The 15271-nt window shown below is 43.9% G+C and overlaps 1 protein-coding gene across 2 annotated transcripts in view; it reads right to left on the bottom strand.

The window, feature by feature from the left end:
- QSER1 (glutamine and serine rich 1) overlaps nt 1–12798 on the bottom strand; it is a 92294-nt gene extending 79496 nt beyond the window's left edge. Inside the window, exons 1-2 of one of the 2 annotated variants that reach the window (XM_069091370.1) lie at nt 12728–12798; nt 12224–12250 (exon numbers count right to left, since the gene is read on the bottom strand). In XM_069091370.1, the coding sequence (XP_068947471.1) occupies nt 12224–12250; nt 12728–12783 (83 nt within the window). In that variant the 5' untranslated portion in view covers nt 12784–12798. Of the gene's footprint in view, nt 1–12223; nt 12502–12727 lie in introns of those variants that run through there. The other variant, XM_069091369.1, reaches the window with a different exon arrangement.
- Nucleotides 12799–15271: the final 2473 nt, after the last annotated feature.

The following is a 15271-nucleotide window of genomic DNA, read 5'->3' as shown; positions in this document are numbered from 1 at the left end:
TCAACTAGGGTAGTGGCAAAAAGGAGACAAATATAGTATTATAGAGGTAGAACTGACATGACTTGCTACTGAATGTATTTGTAGAGAAGCCAAGGGAGGGAGAAAGTACTGAAGTTGGTCAACTGAATAGTACTCTAAAAGGAAAGAGGGAAATGTGGAGGAAGTGGGGGGGGGGGGCAGTGTGTCTGAACATGTTGAGTCTCAATTAAAATGCTAAGAAACAAGCCCCTGAATAATGATTATACAGTGGAATCAGTGCTGCATTAGAAAGAACTTTAAATGGTAACACTGATAGGGTAACTACAGATTCAAAATTGTCTTAAAATGTTTCAAATAATTAAATATGACATAGCTGTTTCACGTTCTACAGAAGTAATTCATAATAAAGGCAGAGTAAAAGGAAACATGAACTTTGGAAAGAGGCTAAGTCCTAAAGCAATGAAACACTAATCAAGAAAAATACTGTTTATAACATTTCATACACAAACTTTAACAAACAATGTCAAATTCCAGCTTTCAGTCCCATGGTCCAAGAGATGCCAATAAGTGGCATAACCACACACTGTCAGGAATTCCCATATCCCATGGCCAGGTGTATGTGTATATATGCCTATAGAAACACCCACACACACACATAATGTGAATAGCTCAGTTTTTACAAGTAGTTACTAAGTTATTAGAATTACTTGTAAGATTTGCCTTTGAGTATAGCATAAGAAGAAAAGGTCCCTTAGTTTGTACTTATATGTGAAAGCAAATCAGGATGATTACAAATCTCCAGTTCATGAGTTTTCTGAATGAGTTTCAACTGAAGGAGGTAGAGAAAAGACATAAGTGGAGCATAAGAGCTAACTTCCTATTATTTAGGAGTTGTCATGTGAAAGAGGAAATAGTAATTATACACATACACACGTATACAACACATATACATATATGTATATAGACATGTTATATACATCTGTATACACATACATCAGATATATGTATCTACACACAAAGAGATAGGCTAAGGCTTTCTTTACCTCTTACATTATATGCAAATTAAAGGTAAATCTTACAACTAACTCTAACAGGTAGTTTAAGAAAACATTGTTTTACTTCAGGCTGAAGCACTGAAAATATTCCAAAATACATCAAAGAAACTAACCAACAAGCCCCATCTCATAGAGCTCTCTGTCCGCTAAATCTCCACACTTGGTAATGGCTCACACTTTTAATCTGGCTGCAATTCAATACTTTGCCTTTATGGCTCTGGTCAAGACTCTTTCTTACACATTTTAATACCTATTTAAGTTAAATATTACCTACCTTACATGAGTTCTATTTATCTAATAGCATCAAAATAAGAAGTGTTAAATAATCTAGCCCAAAAAAGGGCTACACTAAGTACAGTGTCCAGAACAAGCAAGAATAAACCCACTAAATTCTGCCTTGGTCAAATCACACCATGAATATATCACTGTATAGTGATATATTCTATATACTCTATATATTCTATGTGTCATATCTTAATAGGGATACTGACAAACTAAAATGCACCCAAAGGAGGGTGACCAGGATATTAGGAGATAGACACCTTGTCATTTGAAGAACAAGAAAAGAAATGGAGCATTTTATCCTGCAAAGCAAAAGATATAAAGGGATGTGTTACTTGAAGACAACTATCTGAAATAATCAAGTCAAAGAGCAACTTTTAAATATTACTCGAAGGCAGGATTAAGACTAATACCTATTGGTCAAAGGGAGACAGACTGTGAGTCAGAAAAAGAAAAAAGAAAAGAAATCTTTTCCAACAAATAAGAGCTGTTAATTAAATAAGCTGTTTTCTTTTGGCAGTAGAGTCTCTGTGTTGTCAAGGATATCCAGAGAGTACTTTGTAAATTGGGTAGGAGGTTAGGATAAATGACCTCTATGGTCCATCCTGAAGCTAATATATGATTCTGACAAATGAGTGGTTAAGGCTCCTCCTAATACTTTCCATCTATCTGGCCACATCACACTTACGTTGAAAGCACACTTACTTTTCTGCCAGCACATATGAGATTCTTACTATTGCCCTGGAAGCAAGGAGGATGCAAGTACATGCCACTGTGGCAAGGCCTAAGTTAGCCCAAGATTATGGAAATTAGAGTGAGCTGGCATGTGTGAAAGCAACCACTCACGAGTAAAGCAGTTGTCTAGTTAAAAAGATCATATGAAAACTGATCAACAAAGTTATGTCAAATATCTAGCTTTCAATCTTGTTATCCGTCACTTCTAAATAACAAAATTAGGCTTTTACAAGAATGCAGACAGTTTCTTCTATGGACACTCAGCATTTTCTCATTTCACTTAAGAATAGGAAATAAAAGGGGAGGCTAGGTGGCGCAGTGAATAGAGCACAGGCCCTGGAGTCAGGAGGACCTGAGTGCAAATCCGACCTCAGACACTTAACACAAAAAAAACTAGCTGTGTGACCTTGGGCAAGTTACTTAACCCCAACTGCCCTACCTCCTCCCCTCCAAAAAGCAAAAAAAAAAAAAAAAAAAAAAGGGAAATAAAATGTGAAATATCATTGTACATTTTCTGAACTTTCCCATTTCTTGGGGCAGACAGGCAATTTGGCACAGGTTCACAGAGCCAAGTTAATTCCAAAATTTAGAGAAATCCTATCATTTAAAAAAAAAAAAGAATAAGGATCAAGATGGGGACTGGACCTGCAATTTCATGGGTACAAGAAACATCCAAAAAGAAAGACTCCTCTTTATACTGATGAACATCAGTACTTTCCACTGCAGTTTTCTAGTCTCTATTAACTAGTCTCCTAGAGAAGAGATTCTTAAACTTTTTCCATTAGAGACCCCCTTTCGACTTTCAGCACCTTTTGTTGGCATTGCTAGCCTGAGGGCACGTGCTGTATAAAGTGGATGCTTTGTGTTCAGAACCAAGGCTGCAGTGAAGTTACCGGATGGAATACAGGCAAGTGTTGCCAGAAACATCTTGGATTCATCGCTCATTTGAGTTTTAATTAATTTCTGGTCGTTGTGTATTCAGAAACCTTTTACTGTTGCCAAATTTTTCTTGATCCACAGTTTAAGAAGCACTGTCCTAGAGTAGAGAAAGGGGGTTACTCCCCTAGGAGCTCAAAGCCAGACTGTGTCAGAGGTGAATCCCAGGTTTCCTGAAGATGAAGTCTGCTCTCTATCTCCTCTGGCACAGTTGCCTCTGGTTGCTAAGGGAAAAATAAAGCTGCTAATTCAAATGAGTACAAGTATGCTTCATATGAGAACTGTTATTTCAAATTTTTCAAGTCATATTTTTGAAATTCTTTCCAATGGCTTCTAGAACCTGTTTCTCTTCCCACCTAAGTCATCCTTCAGAATTCTCTGCAAGCAACACCACTTTCTTCTCTTCCTACTGTCTCCATTGTGAGGGTAATCCCTAAAGTTCTTAACTGAGGATTTCAGGAACTTTAAAAACTTGAATGGGAAAAAAAATCAAATTATTTGTTTCAATATAAGTTTCCTTTGTATTTTATTTCATGCATCTAAAAATACTACTTTGAGAAGGGGACATGGGATTCACCAGACTGCTAAAGGGATCTAAGAGAAGGTCAGATTTGCTAAAATAGCCTATGTCTCTCTATGAGAATATTCTAGTATAATACTGTTTTGCATTAGTTTCATGAATAGTCATTAAACATTTTTTAGGTGCCTACTATGTGCCAGGCACTGTGGTAAACTCTAGGGAAACAAAAAGAGGCAAGATAGTCCCTGTCCTTGAAAAGCTCACAATCTAATTAATGGAAAAGACAACAAGCAAACAAATATTTACAAACAAGCTATATACAGGATAAACAGAAAATAATTAACAGGGGAAGGAATTAGAGTTGAGAGGGCTTCTTGCAAAAGGCAGGTTTTTAGCTGGGACTTGAAGCAAGATAAGCCAGGAGGCAGAAATGAAGAATAGAATTCCAGGTATTGGGAACAGCCAGAGAAAATGCCCAGACTCAAGAGATGGAGAAACATTGGTATGAAGGAGAAATAGCACACTCCCTCCCTCAAAAAAGACTAGACAAGAAGCAGGACTGAACATTTCTTGCAAGTCTGATAATTTTTTAGAACTGCACAGCTTAGGGGTGGCTAGGTGGCACAGTGAATAAAGAGCCAGCCCCTGAGTCAGGAGGACCAGAGTTTGGTTCGGGCCTCAGAGAGTTGGCACCCACACAAAATAACTAGCTGTGTAACCTTGGGCAAGTTACTTAACCCCAACTGCCCTCCAAAAAGTAACTCTGAATCATCTTGGATCTTGGCCTATGCAAGTTCCTAGTACTGAAGATTAGGAAGGACAAATGAGAGACACCTGAACTCCTAATAAGTAGGATTTTCAGGCTTCTTTTTACAATTAAGTTTTTAGCTATCTAGGGCAAAAACAGCCTGCACTTTGAGTGCCAACTGATCACCTAATGTTTCCTCTTAGCTATTCCAAAGAGAATACGGTGTAACACCATGCTTAATAACATGGTGAGTTGCTTTGACCAGAACAAATATCCCTTGTTGGCCAACCTTTTGGAGATGGGTCTCCTGGAATTTAGAAAGGCTAGTCCACAGATGACAGCTGGGCCTGTACTCAAAGCCTCTCCAAGCTGGTTAGGACCACTTGAGCTTGCACTCTGTGGATATAAATTTCAAGACCCCAGGGTCACTGTAACATCCCAGTAAAGCAGAGATGAGCTTTCAGCGCCATGTCATCTACTGTTGCTTTTTAAAAATTAACACATGTGATACCCAGGATGTTTCCCAAATTTAGTTGCCCCAAATATGGAGATTCAGATTAATAAAGAATTGCTAAAAAACCTCATATCCACATAAAAATAAATATACACAAGACTACAATCAATCCTTGAATTCATGAAAACCACAATGAGATATGACACAAGTTCATTTTATAACTCACCTAAAATTCTTGTAAATATAAAACAGCTGAGGCATAAATTCTGGCCAGATAACCCTCATACTATCTGTGCATGTGGAAAGGAGCCTCATAACAAGTCAATAAGAAACAAGAAACCAAAGAATTGACTAATTTAGTGATTTAAAGTTAGTACTTAAAAAAATGTTTCTAATTATGTACACTCATCACTTTGACAGTTCTAAAACCAGTTGGATCTAGAATTAGAGAGCCTTCAGTTCAAATCCTTTCCTTGATGGTTTCTACCTATGTGATCTCCACTACTTACAGGGTGCTGAATATTGCTTGGGAAAGTGATGAAATTGTGCTGACTGGGTCTCCTATAAATTTATGGAATATAATCTCAATAGGGCCTAGATTGCAGAAAGGTAATTTCCCACTCACCCCAGGGGCTATTCATCCCTCCTCAAGCTTTTTTAAGGTCATTACCTTCTGCATCCCCTCAGGGAAGGACCTCCTCTCATATACTTCACTGAAAAAAACTTAAGTTTTTCACCAAAAGTTCCCCTCTTCTCTCTTCCTCACTTCACATCACTCAAACATGTTCCTCCACTATGTTCTCCTTCACCTGTCTCTAAGAGAGGGACCTTCTCCTTGTCAAGGCAAACCCCTATACACACATCCTTGATCCCATCCTATCTTTTCTCCTGAAAACTGTCCTATTTTCCCTGCTCTTTCACTAATCTTCAATTTCTGCTTCCTTATCCACTGGTTCTTTCCCTATTACCTACATACACACTCATGTCTCCTCCATTTCTAAGAAAAATCCCCCACTTGACCCTACCATTTCTGCTAGCTCTCCTATATCTCTCTTTGCAACTATATTTGAGAAAACTGTCTACTGCACGAACCTCTTCATTCAACTGAAACTGCTTCTTCTATAATCACAGATGACATCTTATTTGCCTTTTCTCTGTCCTTATCATTCTTGATCTCAGCAGCTCTCTCTTCTCCTGGATGGTTGTTCTAGGTTTTCATGACACTCTTCTCTCCTGGTTCCCCTACCTGTCTGACCACTGCATATCAGTGTTCTTTGCCAATTCTTCATCCAGGTCACATCCATTAACTGAAGTTGTTCTTGGCCCTGTTCTCTCCTCTTTATACATTCTATATCCCATTAGCTCCCATGACTTTAGTTATCACCTCTATGCAGATGATCCCCATTTCTGTATATCTCCAGGCCTGTCTCTCTAGACCTCCAGGCTCACATCACAAATTGCCTTAGACACCTCAAATTCGAGGTATCCAAAACAAAGCTCATTATCTCCGCTCCCCCCCCCCCCCCCCCAATCCTTACCTCTTCCAAGATTCCCTATTAACAAAGACATCATCATACTACCAGTCACCCAGACTAGCAACCTACAAGTCATCCTTGATCCCTCTCTTACACTTATTCCACATATCCAATACATTACCAAGTCTTTGTCATTTCTACTTTCACACAACCATCACCCTAAGCTACAGCAACTGGCTGATCTCCCTGCCTCAAGTCTCTCCCCACTCTAAGTGACTGTCTACTAGGCTGCCAAGTAAACAAGCATTTATTAAGCCCTCACTATGTGCCAAGCACTGGGGGAAAAACTGGGGGGTACAAAGAAAAGCAAAAAAGAGTCCCTGCTCTCAAGTATGTTCTAACAAGCGAGGCAACATGTCAACAACTATATACAAACAAAACACATACAATATAAAATGGGAGACCTGGAAAGGTTGCAAATCCTGCAGCAAGCAGGATTTGAGATAAATCTTGAAGGAAATCAGGAAGCTGAGATAAGGAGCTGGATTGAGGTGAGGCTTAAGACAGGGAGATCACTAAGAGTGCCAATTCAAAAGTCCAGGTGTGAGATAAAGAAGCCCTGCCCCAGAGTGGTGGCTCTGTGAGTGAAGGATTTAGAAGGGGAATATTAAATTGAAAATGCATGAGGCAATTTGTGCTGTGACATTAAAGGTCAGGAGAGAGGTTAGGATTGGATAAACAGATCTGGATGAAGACCTAGAAAACTGAGAAGCAGTCAGACAAGAGAAGAACCAAGAGAGCAGCAGTGTTATATTAAAAAAAAAACCAACCCTCAAAGCAAGAGAAAAGAATATGAAGGTGATTCAAGTGTCAAATACTGGAGAGGGGTCAAAAAGAATAAGGATTAAGGAAAAAAAAGTCACTGGATTTGGTGATTAAGAGATCATTAGTGACTTTGAAGAGAGCAATCTGAGTTGAACAAGGAGGAGAAAAGTAAGACTACAGAGCACTATACGGTAGATGGCTTTCTTGACAAGTTTAGCCATCAAAAAGAGGACAACTGACTTACAGGAAACAGCTCCAGGGATGGGCACATCAAGTGAGTGCTAAGGAAGTCAAGGTGATTTTCCTAAAGTTTAGGTCTGGCCATCTCCAGAGGCTTCAAGCATTTCTAGGATCAAATATAAAATGCGGTTTGACTTTCAAAGCCCTTCACAATTTAGTCCGTTCCTCTCTTCCTAATCTTCTTTATTCCTCTGTAAAAAGCCTCCTTGCTAGTGGTCACACAAGACACTCCAACTCCAGGTTGTCCTCCATGCCTACAATATCTCCCTGCAGTTTTCCTCCCTCCCTCCCTCCCAAAGTCAATTTTTCCTGGTCCTCCTGGCTACCAGTGTCTTCCCTTCTGGGATTACTTTCCACTAACTATATTTTCTGTGTACCTAGTTACTCAACATAAAGGATATATAGGAACACATAAAGGAACTATTTTCTCCAGGACTTAACACAGTGCCTGGCACATAGTTAAAAGTGCTTTTTAAAATGCTTGTTGACAGATTGACTTTGGGCAAGCTATTTAAACCTCCCATTCGTTGTTCTTCTCATCTGTAAAGTTAAGGGGCTAGTGTAGATGGCTTCTGGGATTTCCAGCTTTAGATCCTATTAAGTGAACCTGGTGAGTCTGTGTCAGTGTTCTATTATGCTGTGCCTAAAAAGCATACCCAGGAAATGCCAAGACTTTACCCACCTTCTCTTCTCCAGGTGCCATCACCAATGCCCTCCAAGTTTATGTTTGGTTTTTAAACAAGTGCCTACCATGTGTTTGGGACAGTACTGGCTGTTCTGGATCCAAAGAGAAGAATGAAATAGTCCCTACCTGGATCGTTTATGCTCCATTAGAGGGAAACAACATTAACGCTCATGAGTAAATACCAAGTAAAGGGGTGGGGGTGGGGGTGAGGGGGGTGTCGAACAAAGAAGAAGGCTCTGGCCACTCAGGACCTGGTGGAAGAGGCAGCACTGGAAATGAGCTTGGGGGGTGGGGTAGCTAGGAGTTCTGTGTGGAAACAGGTGAAGAGGAAGTTCATTTCTAATATGGGGGACAAGAAACAGAAGACAGATGGTTTGTATAGTGGGAACAAAGCATCTAGTATGGTCAGAATATAGAGAAATGTTCACTAAGCCTAGAAGAGCAGCCTAGAGGCAGAATGTGAATGGTTTTAAAAACCAAACAGAGAAATTTGTATTTTATCATAGAGGTAACAAGAAGCCACTGGAGCTTCTTGCACTGGGGAATGACGAGGTCAGCCCTGTGCTTGAAGAGAATCAATTTATGGGTGGCTAGGTGGTGCAGTGAATAGAGCACCGGCCCTGGAGTCAGGAGGACCTGAGTTCAAATGGTCTCAGACACTTAACACTTACCAGCCATGTGACCTTGTGCAAGTCACTTAACCACAATTGCCCTGCCCTCTCTCCTCCAAAAAAAAGAAAAAAAAAAGAAAATCAATTTGGCAGTAATATGGAAGGAAGATGGATTGGAAAGGAGAGAGGAAATTAGGCAGCTACAGTCCAGGAGAGATAATAATAGCCTAGATTAGAGGGGCAGCTATAAGTGGACAAAAGAAGGCAAAGCAAGAAATGTAGAGGAGGTAGAATAAACAAGATCTAGCACTAACTGGATTAGGGAAAGGTGAGAGAAAAGAGTGGAGGGTGACTGGAAGAATAGTGGTGACTTAATCAAAAATAAAAGGGTTAGGGAAAGAGGGAGGCTTTTGAAGAAAATATAACAAGTTCTGCTTTGAACATGTTGAGTTGAAGATGCCTACAAAACATTCCACTGGAAGATGTCCAATAAGCAGCTGGGGATACAGGGCTACATATACAGAGGCAGAACTCATCTGAATAAAGATGATTACTGAACCCATGGAAGCTGATGAGGTCACCTAGAGAAGTGAGGAGGGCAGAAAAGAAGTCCTATGACAGGGCCTGGGAGTGGGGTATGGATGATGGGCCAGCAAAGAAGACTGAGGAGGGTTAGACAGGTATGAGAAGAGTCAGGAGAGATCCACATGCAGGAGAAAGGGGTCAATAATGTCATGCAGCAGGAAAGTCAAGAAGGATGAGGACCATGAAAAGGTCAGCTGATTTGGCAATTACAAGATCACTGATAACTTTGAAGAGCAATTTCATCGGAGTAATAAGTTTGGAAGTCAGATTAAGAAGTGAAAGGAAGTATTTTCTACAAGGTTAGCCAAGAAAAAGAAAAAGATATAGCTTAAAGGGATGGCAGGGTCAAGTAAAGGCTCTCAAAGACTAAGGGAGACAGGAAAGTATTTATGGGCAACAGGGAAGGAGGCATTAGATAAGAAGAGACTGAAAATTAAAGAGGGAATCTTTGCAAGCCTGTTACCTTCATCTTCCACATCAAACCCCATTTAAACATTCTTCACAGAAATGCTTGAAACTCACATCCCTAAGAAACTCCTTGCTGCTGCTATAGTCCTCAGTAAAACCCCCAGGTCCTTCTCTTCCCTTCCTACTACACTTAGGAACACTCAATCTTCTTGGTGCCTCCCCTCTGTGCTGACTGAATTCCTATTGTCTCATTTTACCTACTGTCACTAATTTAACAATATTAGTCCTCTGCAAAAATAACTCATAGACCTCTCTTGAATTTCAGTCCCAAATTCTGAAGGCCTGTTATTGAGTAAAGAGAAAGAAGTAGTCCCTGTATCTACAATAAGGACAATATCAAGAAATGTGATCTTCAGGGTCTTAAGTTGGTATTTGGAATATTTTCCTGTCTAAGTAATATCATAAATGGTCATTAGATACTACTAGTCTGTGTACATTATGGGTTAAATGGGTATTTGTAAGCTTTCCTGGAAATTTAAATAACCACTTATAAACTTTCTGTGGGTGAAAATTACTTACAAACAACTAAATTAAACGTTAGAACAGAACCCAAAAGTTAGGAACTGTTCATACTTAAAGTAAGTATGAAAAATCGGCCCTTTTCACAAGGCTTGGAGACCTGAATTAAAAACTTCATACATTGGAGGTTTTCCAGTTTTTTAACTATTCTATCCATTCACATTATTATCACAGTGGATTTAAAAAAAAATTATTAAGTTCCCTTTAGCATCAAAAATGATAGATAGGAACATTTTTCAGTTTAGTGAGTCAGGAAACAAATGTAAATCGGATCTGAAACAAATCATTTCCATTCAACCACTCTCTAGTGTACATTCAAATAAAAATACATCATCTTTCATCACTTAAGCAAACTCAACCTGTCACTTCCTGATCTACACAAAATACAAATATCAGGTACAGAAGTGAACAGAAATCCTGCATGCAGCTGATTCAACACATACTTAGCCTCTAAGAAAATGCTAAGGCACTAAAAATTCCCAATATTTCAACATGTCACTCTATCTGTGTAGGAAAGGCAGTGTTGTGAATTTACCTAAAATTTCAATTCTAGTACCTGAAATTAGCTAGTCCCAACTCAACTGGGTAGATATTAATATGTGGCCTGAACTTTTCTAGTAGGGTGCACTGGACTCTACAACAATAGTTTACAAGCACCCATTTTAAAAAAGAGGCTGGCTTCTCCATTAAACTCTTTCCACTATTAAAATATGAGGCATTTTATGTTTGGTGCAGCTATTTTAGACAAATTGTAATTTTATGCTCCACTGTTTCCCAAGCTGCCTAGAAATGTCACATTTCAGGATTGTTCAATGACATAAGTAAAGTTGTTACACCCTAGATTGATAACAATTGTCTATCATTACCATCTGTCAGCTATTTTGTGAGTTATGGGAAACAAGGTGATAGACAATCTAATTCCTTGTGGATAAGTATTCATGTTACATCATTACAACTGGTGCTAATCTGCACTCTACACAGAAATCTTCACAAAGGGAATCAACAAATACATAGCCCTCATGTCAATTAGGACACAGGCTTTTAAAACTAAGAAGCACAAAAAAGACAAATCTTGATTGTTAAGACAGGATATAAATTTAATTTCTAAAGTTAAGTTATAGTAAATCCAAAATATAATACTATCCATGAGTTAGGGGTACAAAAAAAAGATGTAATAAGGTAAAATTAAGAAGGATGCAGAGCCCTATACAGATGGCCTGATCCTAACACGAGACATTAACAAAGCAGGGAAAAGAAAAGGCTGCACTATCATAGAATGCTATAACTCTGTAGACCCAAAAAACGCAAAACAACGCGCCCCCCCCCCCGCGCTCACAACACAAAGGGAGGGGGCATTTTTAAAGGCCATTAAGAAAGAAAACCTTTTAAAAACAGGTTTACAACCAGACCAACCCAGCTTTTGTGTATCTTTGTGCTTTAAAAAAACCTTCCATTGGTTAAGTGTCAAAAAATAGAGTTTTAGTCTGATGCTTCAAAGAATGATTCAGTTAAAAGGAAAAAGGGCAGTAACAGTTAACATTTTTCAGCCTCATCTTGCATAGTGAGAAAAAACTTGTAAGACATAAAGGCATCGCAAAAATTTTCCTAATTCTTGATATACAGTGAAAAGAGACTGATTTAACTTCGTAAATTAAACGTACACAAAGCAGCGGCTATTAAACTGGTGCGGAAAGTCAAACCTGCCTCCTCTCGAGGCACACCGGGAGAGACGGGCCGCTAAGCCCCGGGAGCGCGGTCCCTCCCAGCGAGCCCGCCCCGAAGGCTCCGACCCCCCACCCAGCGTCCCCGTCACCCCAGACCCCGGGGCCGGCCGCCTCAGCCCCTGGACGTCTCTCCTCCCAGCCGGAGCCCGGCCGGCTGCCCGGGGATGGCCGGCCCCGGCCGAGGAGCGCGGTCGGGGCGGTGGCCTCCCCAGAGTCCCCCCCGGGCCCCGCCGGGCCGCCCCTTCCCGCAGGGGCCGCGCTCCGGGAACCCCGCGCACACGCGCCGGGACGGGCGTTTAAAGGGCGGGCCCGGCCGCTGCCCAGGCCCGCCGGGCTGACAACAATGGGCCCCGAGCCGGGCCGGACGCTGTGTCTCCCTTACCTGGCCTTCAGGCTGCCGCCGCTACTGCTGCTGCTGTGGCTGCGGCCCGGGCTCGGGCTACCCCCGCCGCCGCCGCCGCTGCCCCCGCCGCCCCCGCCGCTGCCGCCGCCGCCGCCCCCCGAGGGCCCCCGGGGCTCGTAGGCCCAGGCTGGGGCCGGGGCGGGCGTGGGGGCGGGGGGCTGAGCCGCGGCGGGGGCGGGGGGCGCGGGGGCGGGGGGCGCGGACGGCCCGAGCGGCAGCGGCTCCGCGAAGCCCGGGCTCGGGTAGGTCCTGTCCATGCCGGGGCCGCGGAGAGCGCGGGCGGGCGGACAGCGGGGCGGCCCGCGGCCCGCACGGGGAGGAGAGGCGAGGCGAGGTGAGGCGGCGGGGGCCGGGGCTGCCCTCACATGCTCGCGGGGCCCAGGGGCGCGGGCGGCGGCGCCGGGCCCGGCCCGGCTCGCTCAGGGGCGCGGCGACGGCGGCGGCGGCGGGGGCGGCGGGAGCGGCAGCGGCGGCAGCCCGGACCCGCGGCGGCGGCGGCGGCGGCAGCAGGAGGAGCAGGAGCCGCCGCTTCTCCCCATGTTGCTGGATTTCCCAGGATGCACCTCCCCCTCGCGCGCCCGCCCGCGCCCCCGCCCCCGTGCCCGCCCCAGCCCCGCCCGCCCCCTAGCCCACGCGCGCGCACGCGCGCACGCCCCCTCGCGCCGCCCCGCCCCTCTGCTCGTCTTGTCCCCAGCGCGGCCTGGCCAGGTCGTCCGGGCTCCGTGGGGCGGGCGAAGCGACGCTTCGGTTTAGTCTAGCGGCTGCGGGCCGCCCGCGAACCTCGAGGACCGGGACCGGGCGAGGAGTGGGGCGTGAAGCCCGAGGCGCCCTGGGGGCGCTCATTCCGCCGAATGAGCCCCGCAAGAGACGCCGGGAGGGGGGGCCGGGGCGGGGGTGTGAGCCCCCCGGGGCCTGATCGGTCCCCACGGCTGCCCTAACGCCCGCCGGCGCGGACCTGCCCATCCGCCCTCGGGCGCCTCTGGCTCCCCGCCCCGGATCCGGCGACGCCCGCTAGAACCCTCCTCGGGTGCGCTCCCCTTCCCCCCACCCCCTGGCAGCCCGCCGCCGCCCCTTCCCCGGGAGGCTCCGGAGCCCGGGGGCCGTTGGGGGGGGGGTGAGCTCGGTGGGAATCCCCCCTCCCCCGAGGATGGCAGCCCGAGGACCGCCCCCGGGGCGGGCGCGGGGTCCGGGGCTACCCTGCCCACAGCTCCCACTCTGCGGGAGCTGCCCTCCTTTTGTGTGCCTCCTGGAGACCCTCCCGGGCGGCCGAGACGCTGCTCTATCTCCCGGAGGCCCCGGGAGCTGAAGAACACTTAACTCCGGCTCCGGTCCCTTTGGGCACTTAAGCCTCCGCGAAAGTTGAGAAAAAATTTACAATTAAGATGTGCTGAAATGAATGCCATTAGTTCTAAAGAATACCCATCCGTCCGTCAGCCAAGGGAGCCTCTATAGGAGGCCAGCACTCAAATCTGATCCCTTGGAGAAAGTGAAAATTGAAGTATAAGCCTAGGAGCCTTTCGAGGGGACGGTGTAAACTTGATACAGTACCGCCGACTACTGATCTGAAGAATCAGCTTAGACTTTGGATAATAGGATAATTGCTCACAAATGACCCATTCAGATGTTACCCTTGTCTTAGAGTCCGTAATTTTGGCTCCGGATCTCCCCCCTTCACGCTCACTCGGTAATTTTGTTGCCTTAAAAACAGAGGCATTTACAACTCTCCCGAAAATATTTTGTCTGGTCCCGGTTCATCCTATTCTCTTCCTGGCGCCTACATCCTTTTGTTCCTGGTCCCCCCCTTTTTGCAAGTCTATTTGCACCTGGATTGATTAGAACCTGGTTGTGGTCTGAGAGAAGGATCGAAGAAGGAAGAGGGTGATTGATTTTTACAAATGAATCCCGGCGTGGGGCGACCCGGCCAGTTTTATGCTAATTCCTATGGACATTTGCGTGGGTGCCTTTGAAAAGTAGCATTACCATGGGAGGAATTCCAGATCTGGAGGCGAAGGGAAAGAAATCTCCATGACAATATTATGACGTGCTTCTGGCAGACCTTGGAAATTTCTTTTAAACGCCTTCACTGATAGCAGTTATATTCTAAAACACTTTTTTGGGACATAAAGGTATGTGTTGGTAATGGTGGTAGTGGTGGAGTTTCATTATACTGGGTTTGGGATGCCCGAAACCGATACTCAGTTATACAGGCAATAACAAATTACTATAAAGCTTTCACGTGGCTATGTTGTTTATAACCCCCTAAACTAGTAATAAAAAGGGGAAAAGTGGAGACACTTTGAGGCAATTTCTTTTTTAGAGGAAGTGTGACATAGTAGGATATAGAAAACCGATTGGGTTGGGTTCATTCATGTACTGTCTCTGACACATACTAGTTGAGTGACCATGGGCAAACCATTTAGCCTCAGTACCCTAGGGATCTCTTGAAGATTATAAATTGCAGAGAAGATGCCAAGTTTTTTTTAACATGGAAGTTCCTTAGACCAGTCACATGCCAAGTCCAATCTCTAGCCTTATTTTCTACATATTTTAGAAGAGTTTCTTGATCCCCTTAAATGTTCCATCCCTCTAAGATTATCTTCAATACATGTTTTATTATCTTGTTTATGTACTGTTGTTTACAGGTTATCTTCCCTGATAGATTATTAACTCTTTGAGAACAGGAACTGTTTTTGCCTTCCTCTTGGTACATAGTAGGTGTTTAATACATGCTTATTGACTCAATTTGACTTTTTACCTGTTAAAATTATATGTACTTATTTTTCACAAAAGAAGCACAATCATACATTAGATGATCAACACAAAGGCACCAAAAGATAACCAACAGCATCAGCAGATTAGTAAAAAAAAAAAAACTTTACAAAAACTTGCTAAAGTATGCCCCACCATTCTGTAATCAAAGTGATCCAAACAACCCCTTCTGGAGCCTGTCCTATACCACATCAAAAATCTAGGTCTTTAAATAAATAAACAATCCATTCCTTTTCACTTTTGCATGTAAAATTAAAT

The sequence above is a fragment of the Petaurus breviceps genome, unplaced genomic scaffold, assembly GCF_028583685.1.
Source record: "Petaurus breviceps papuanus isolate PSGF00001 unplaced genomic scaffold, PetGlider_PUasm1.0 188, whole genome shotgun sequence".
In the NCBI taxonomy this organism is placed as follows: Eukaryota; Metazoa; Chordata; class Mammalia; order Diprotodontia; family Petauridae; genus Petaurus; species Petaurus breviceps.
The sequence above is the reverse complement of the archived record's forward strand: the minus strand, read 5'-3'. Positions and strand labels throughout refer to the sequence as shown.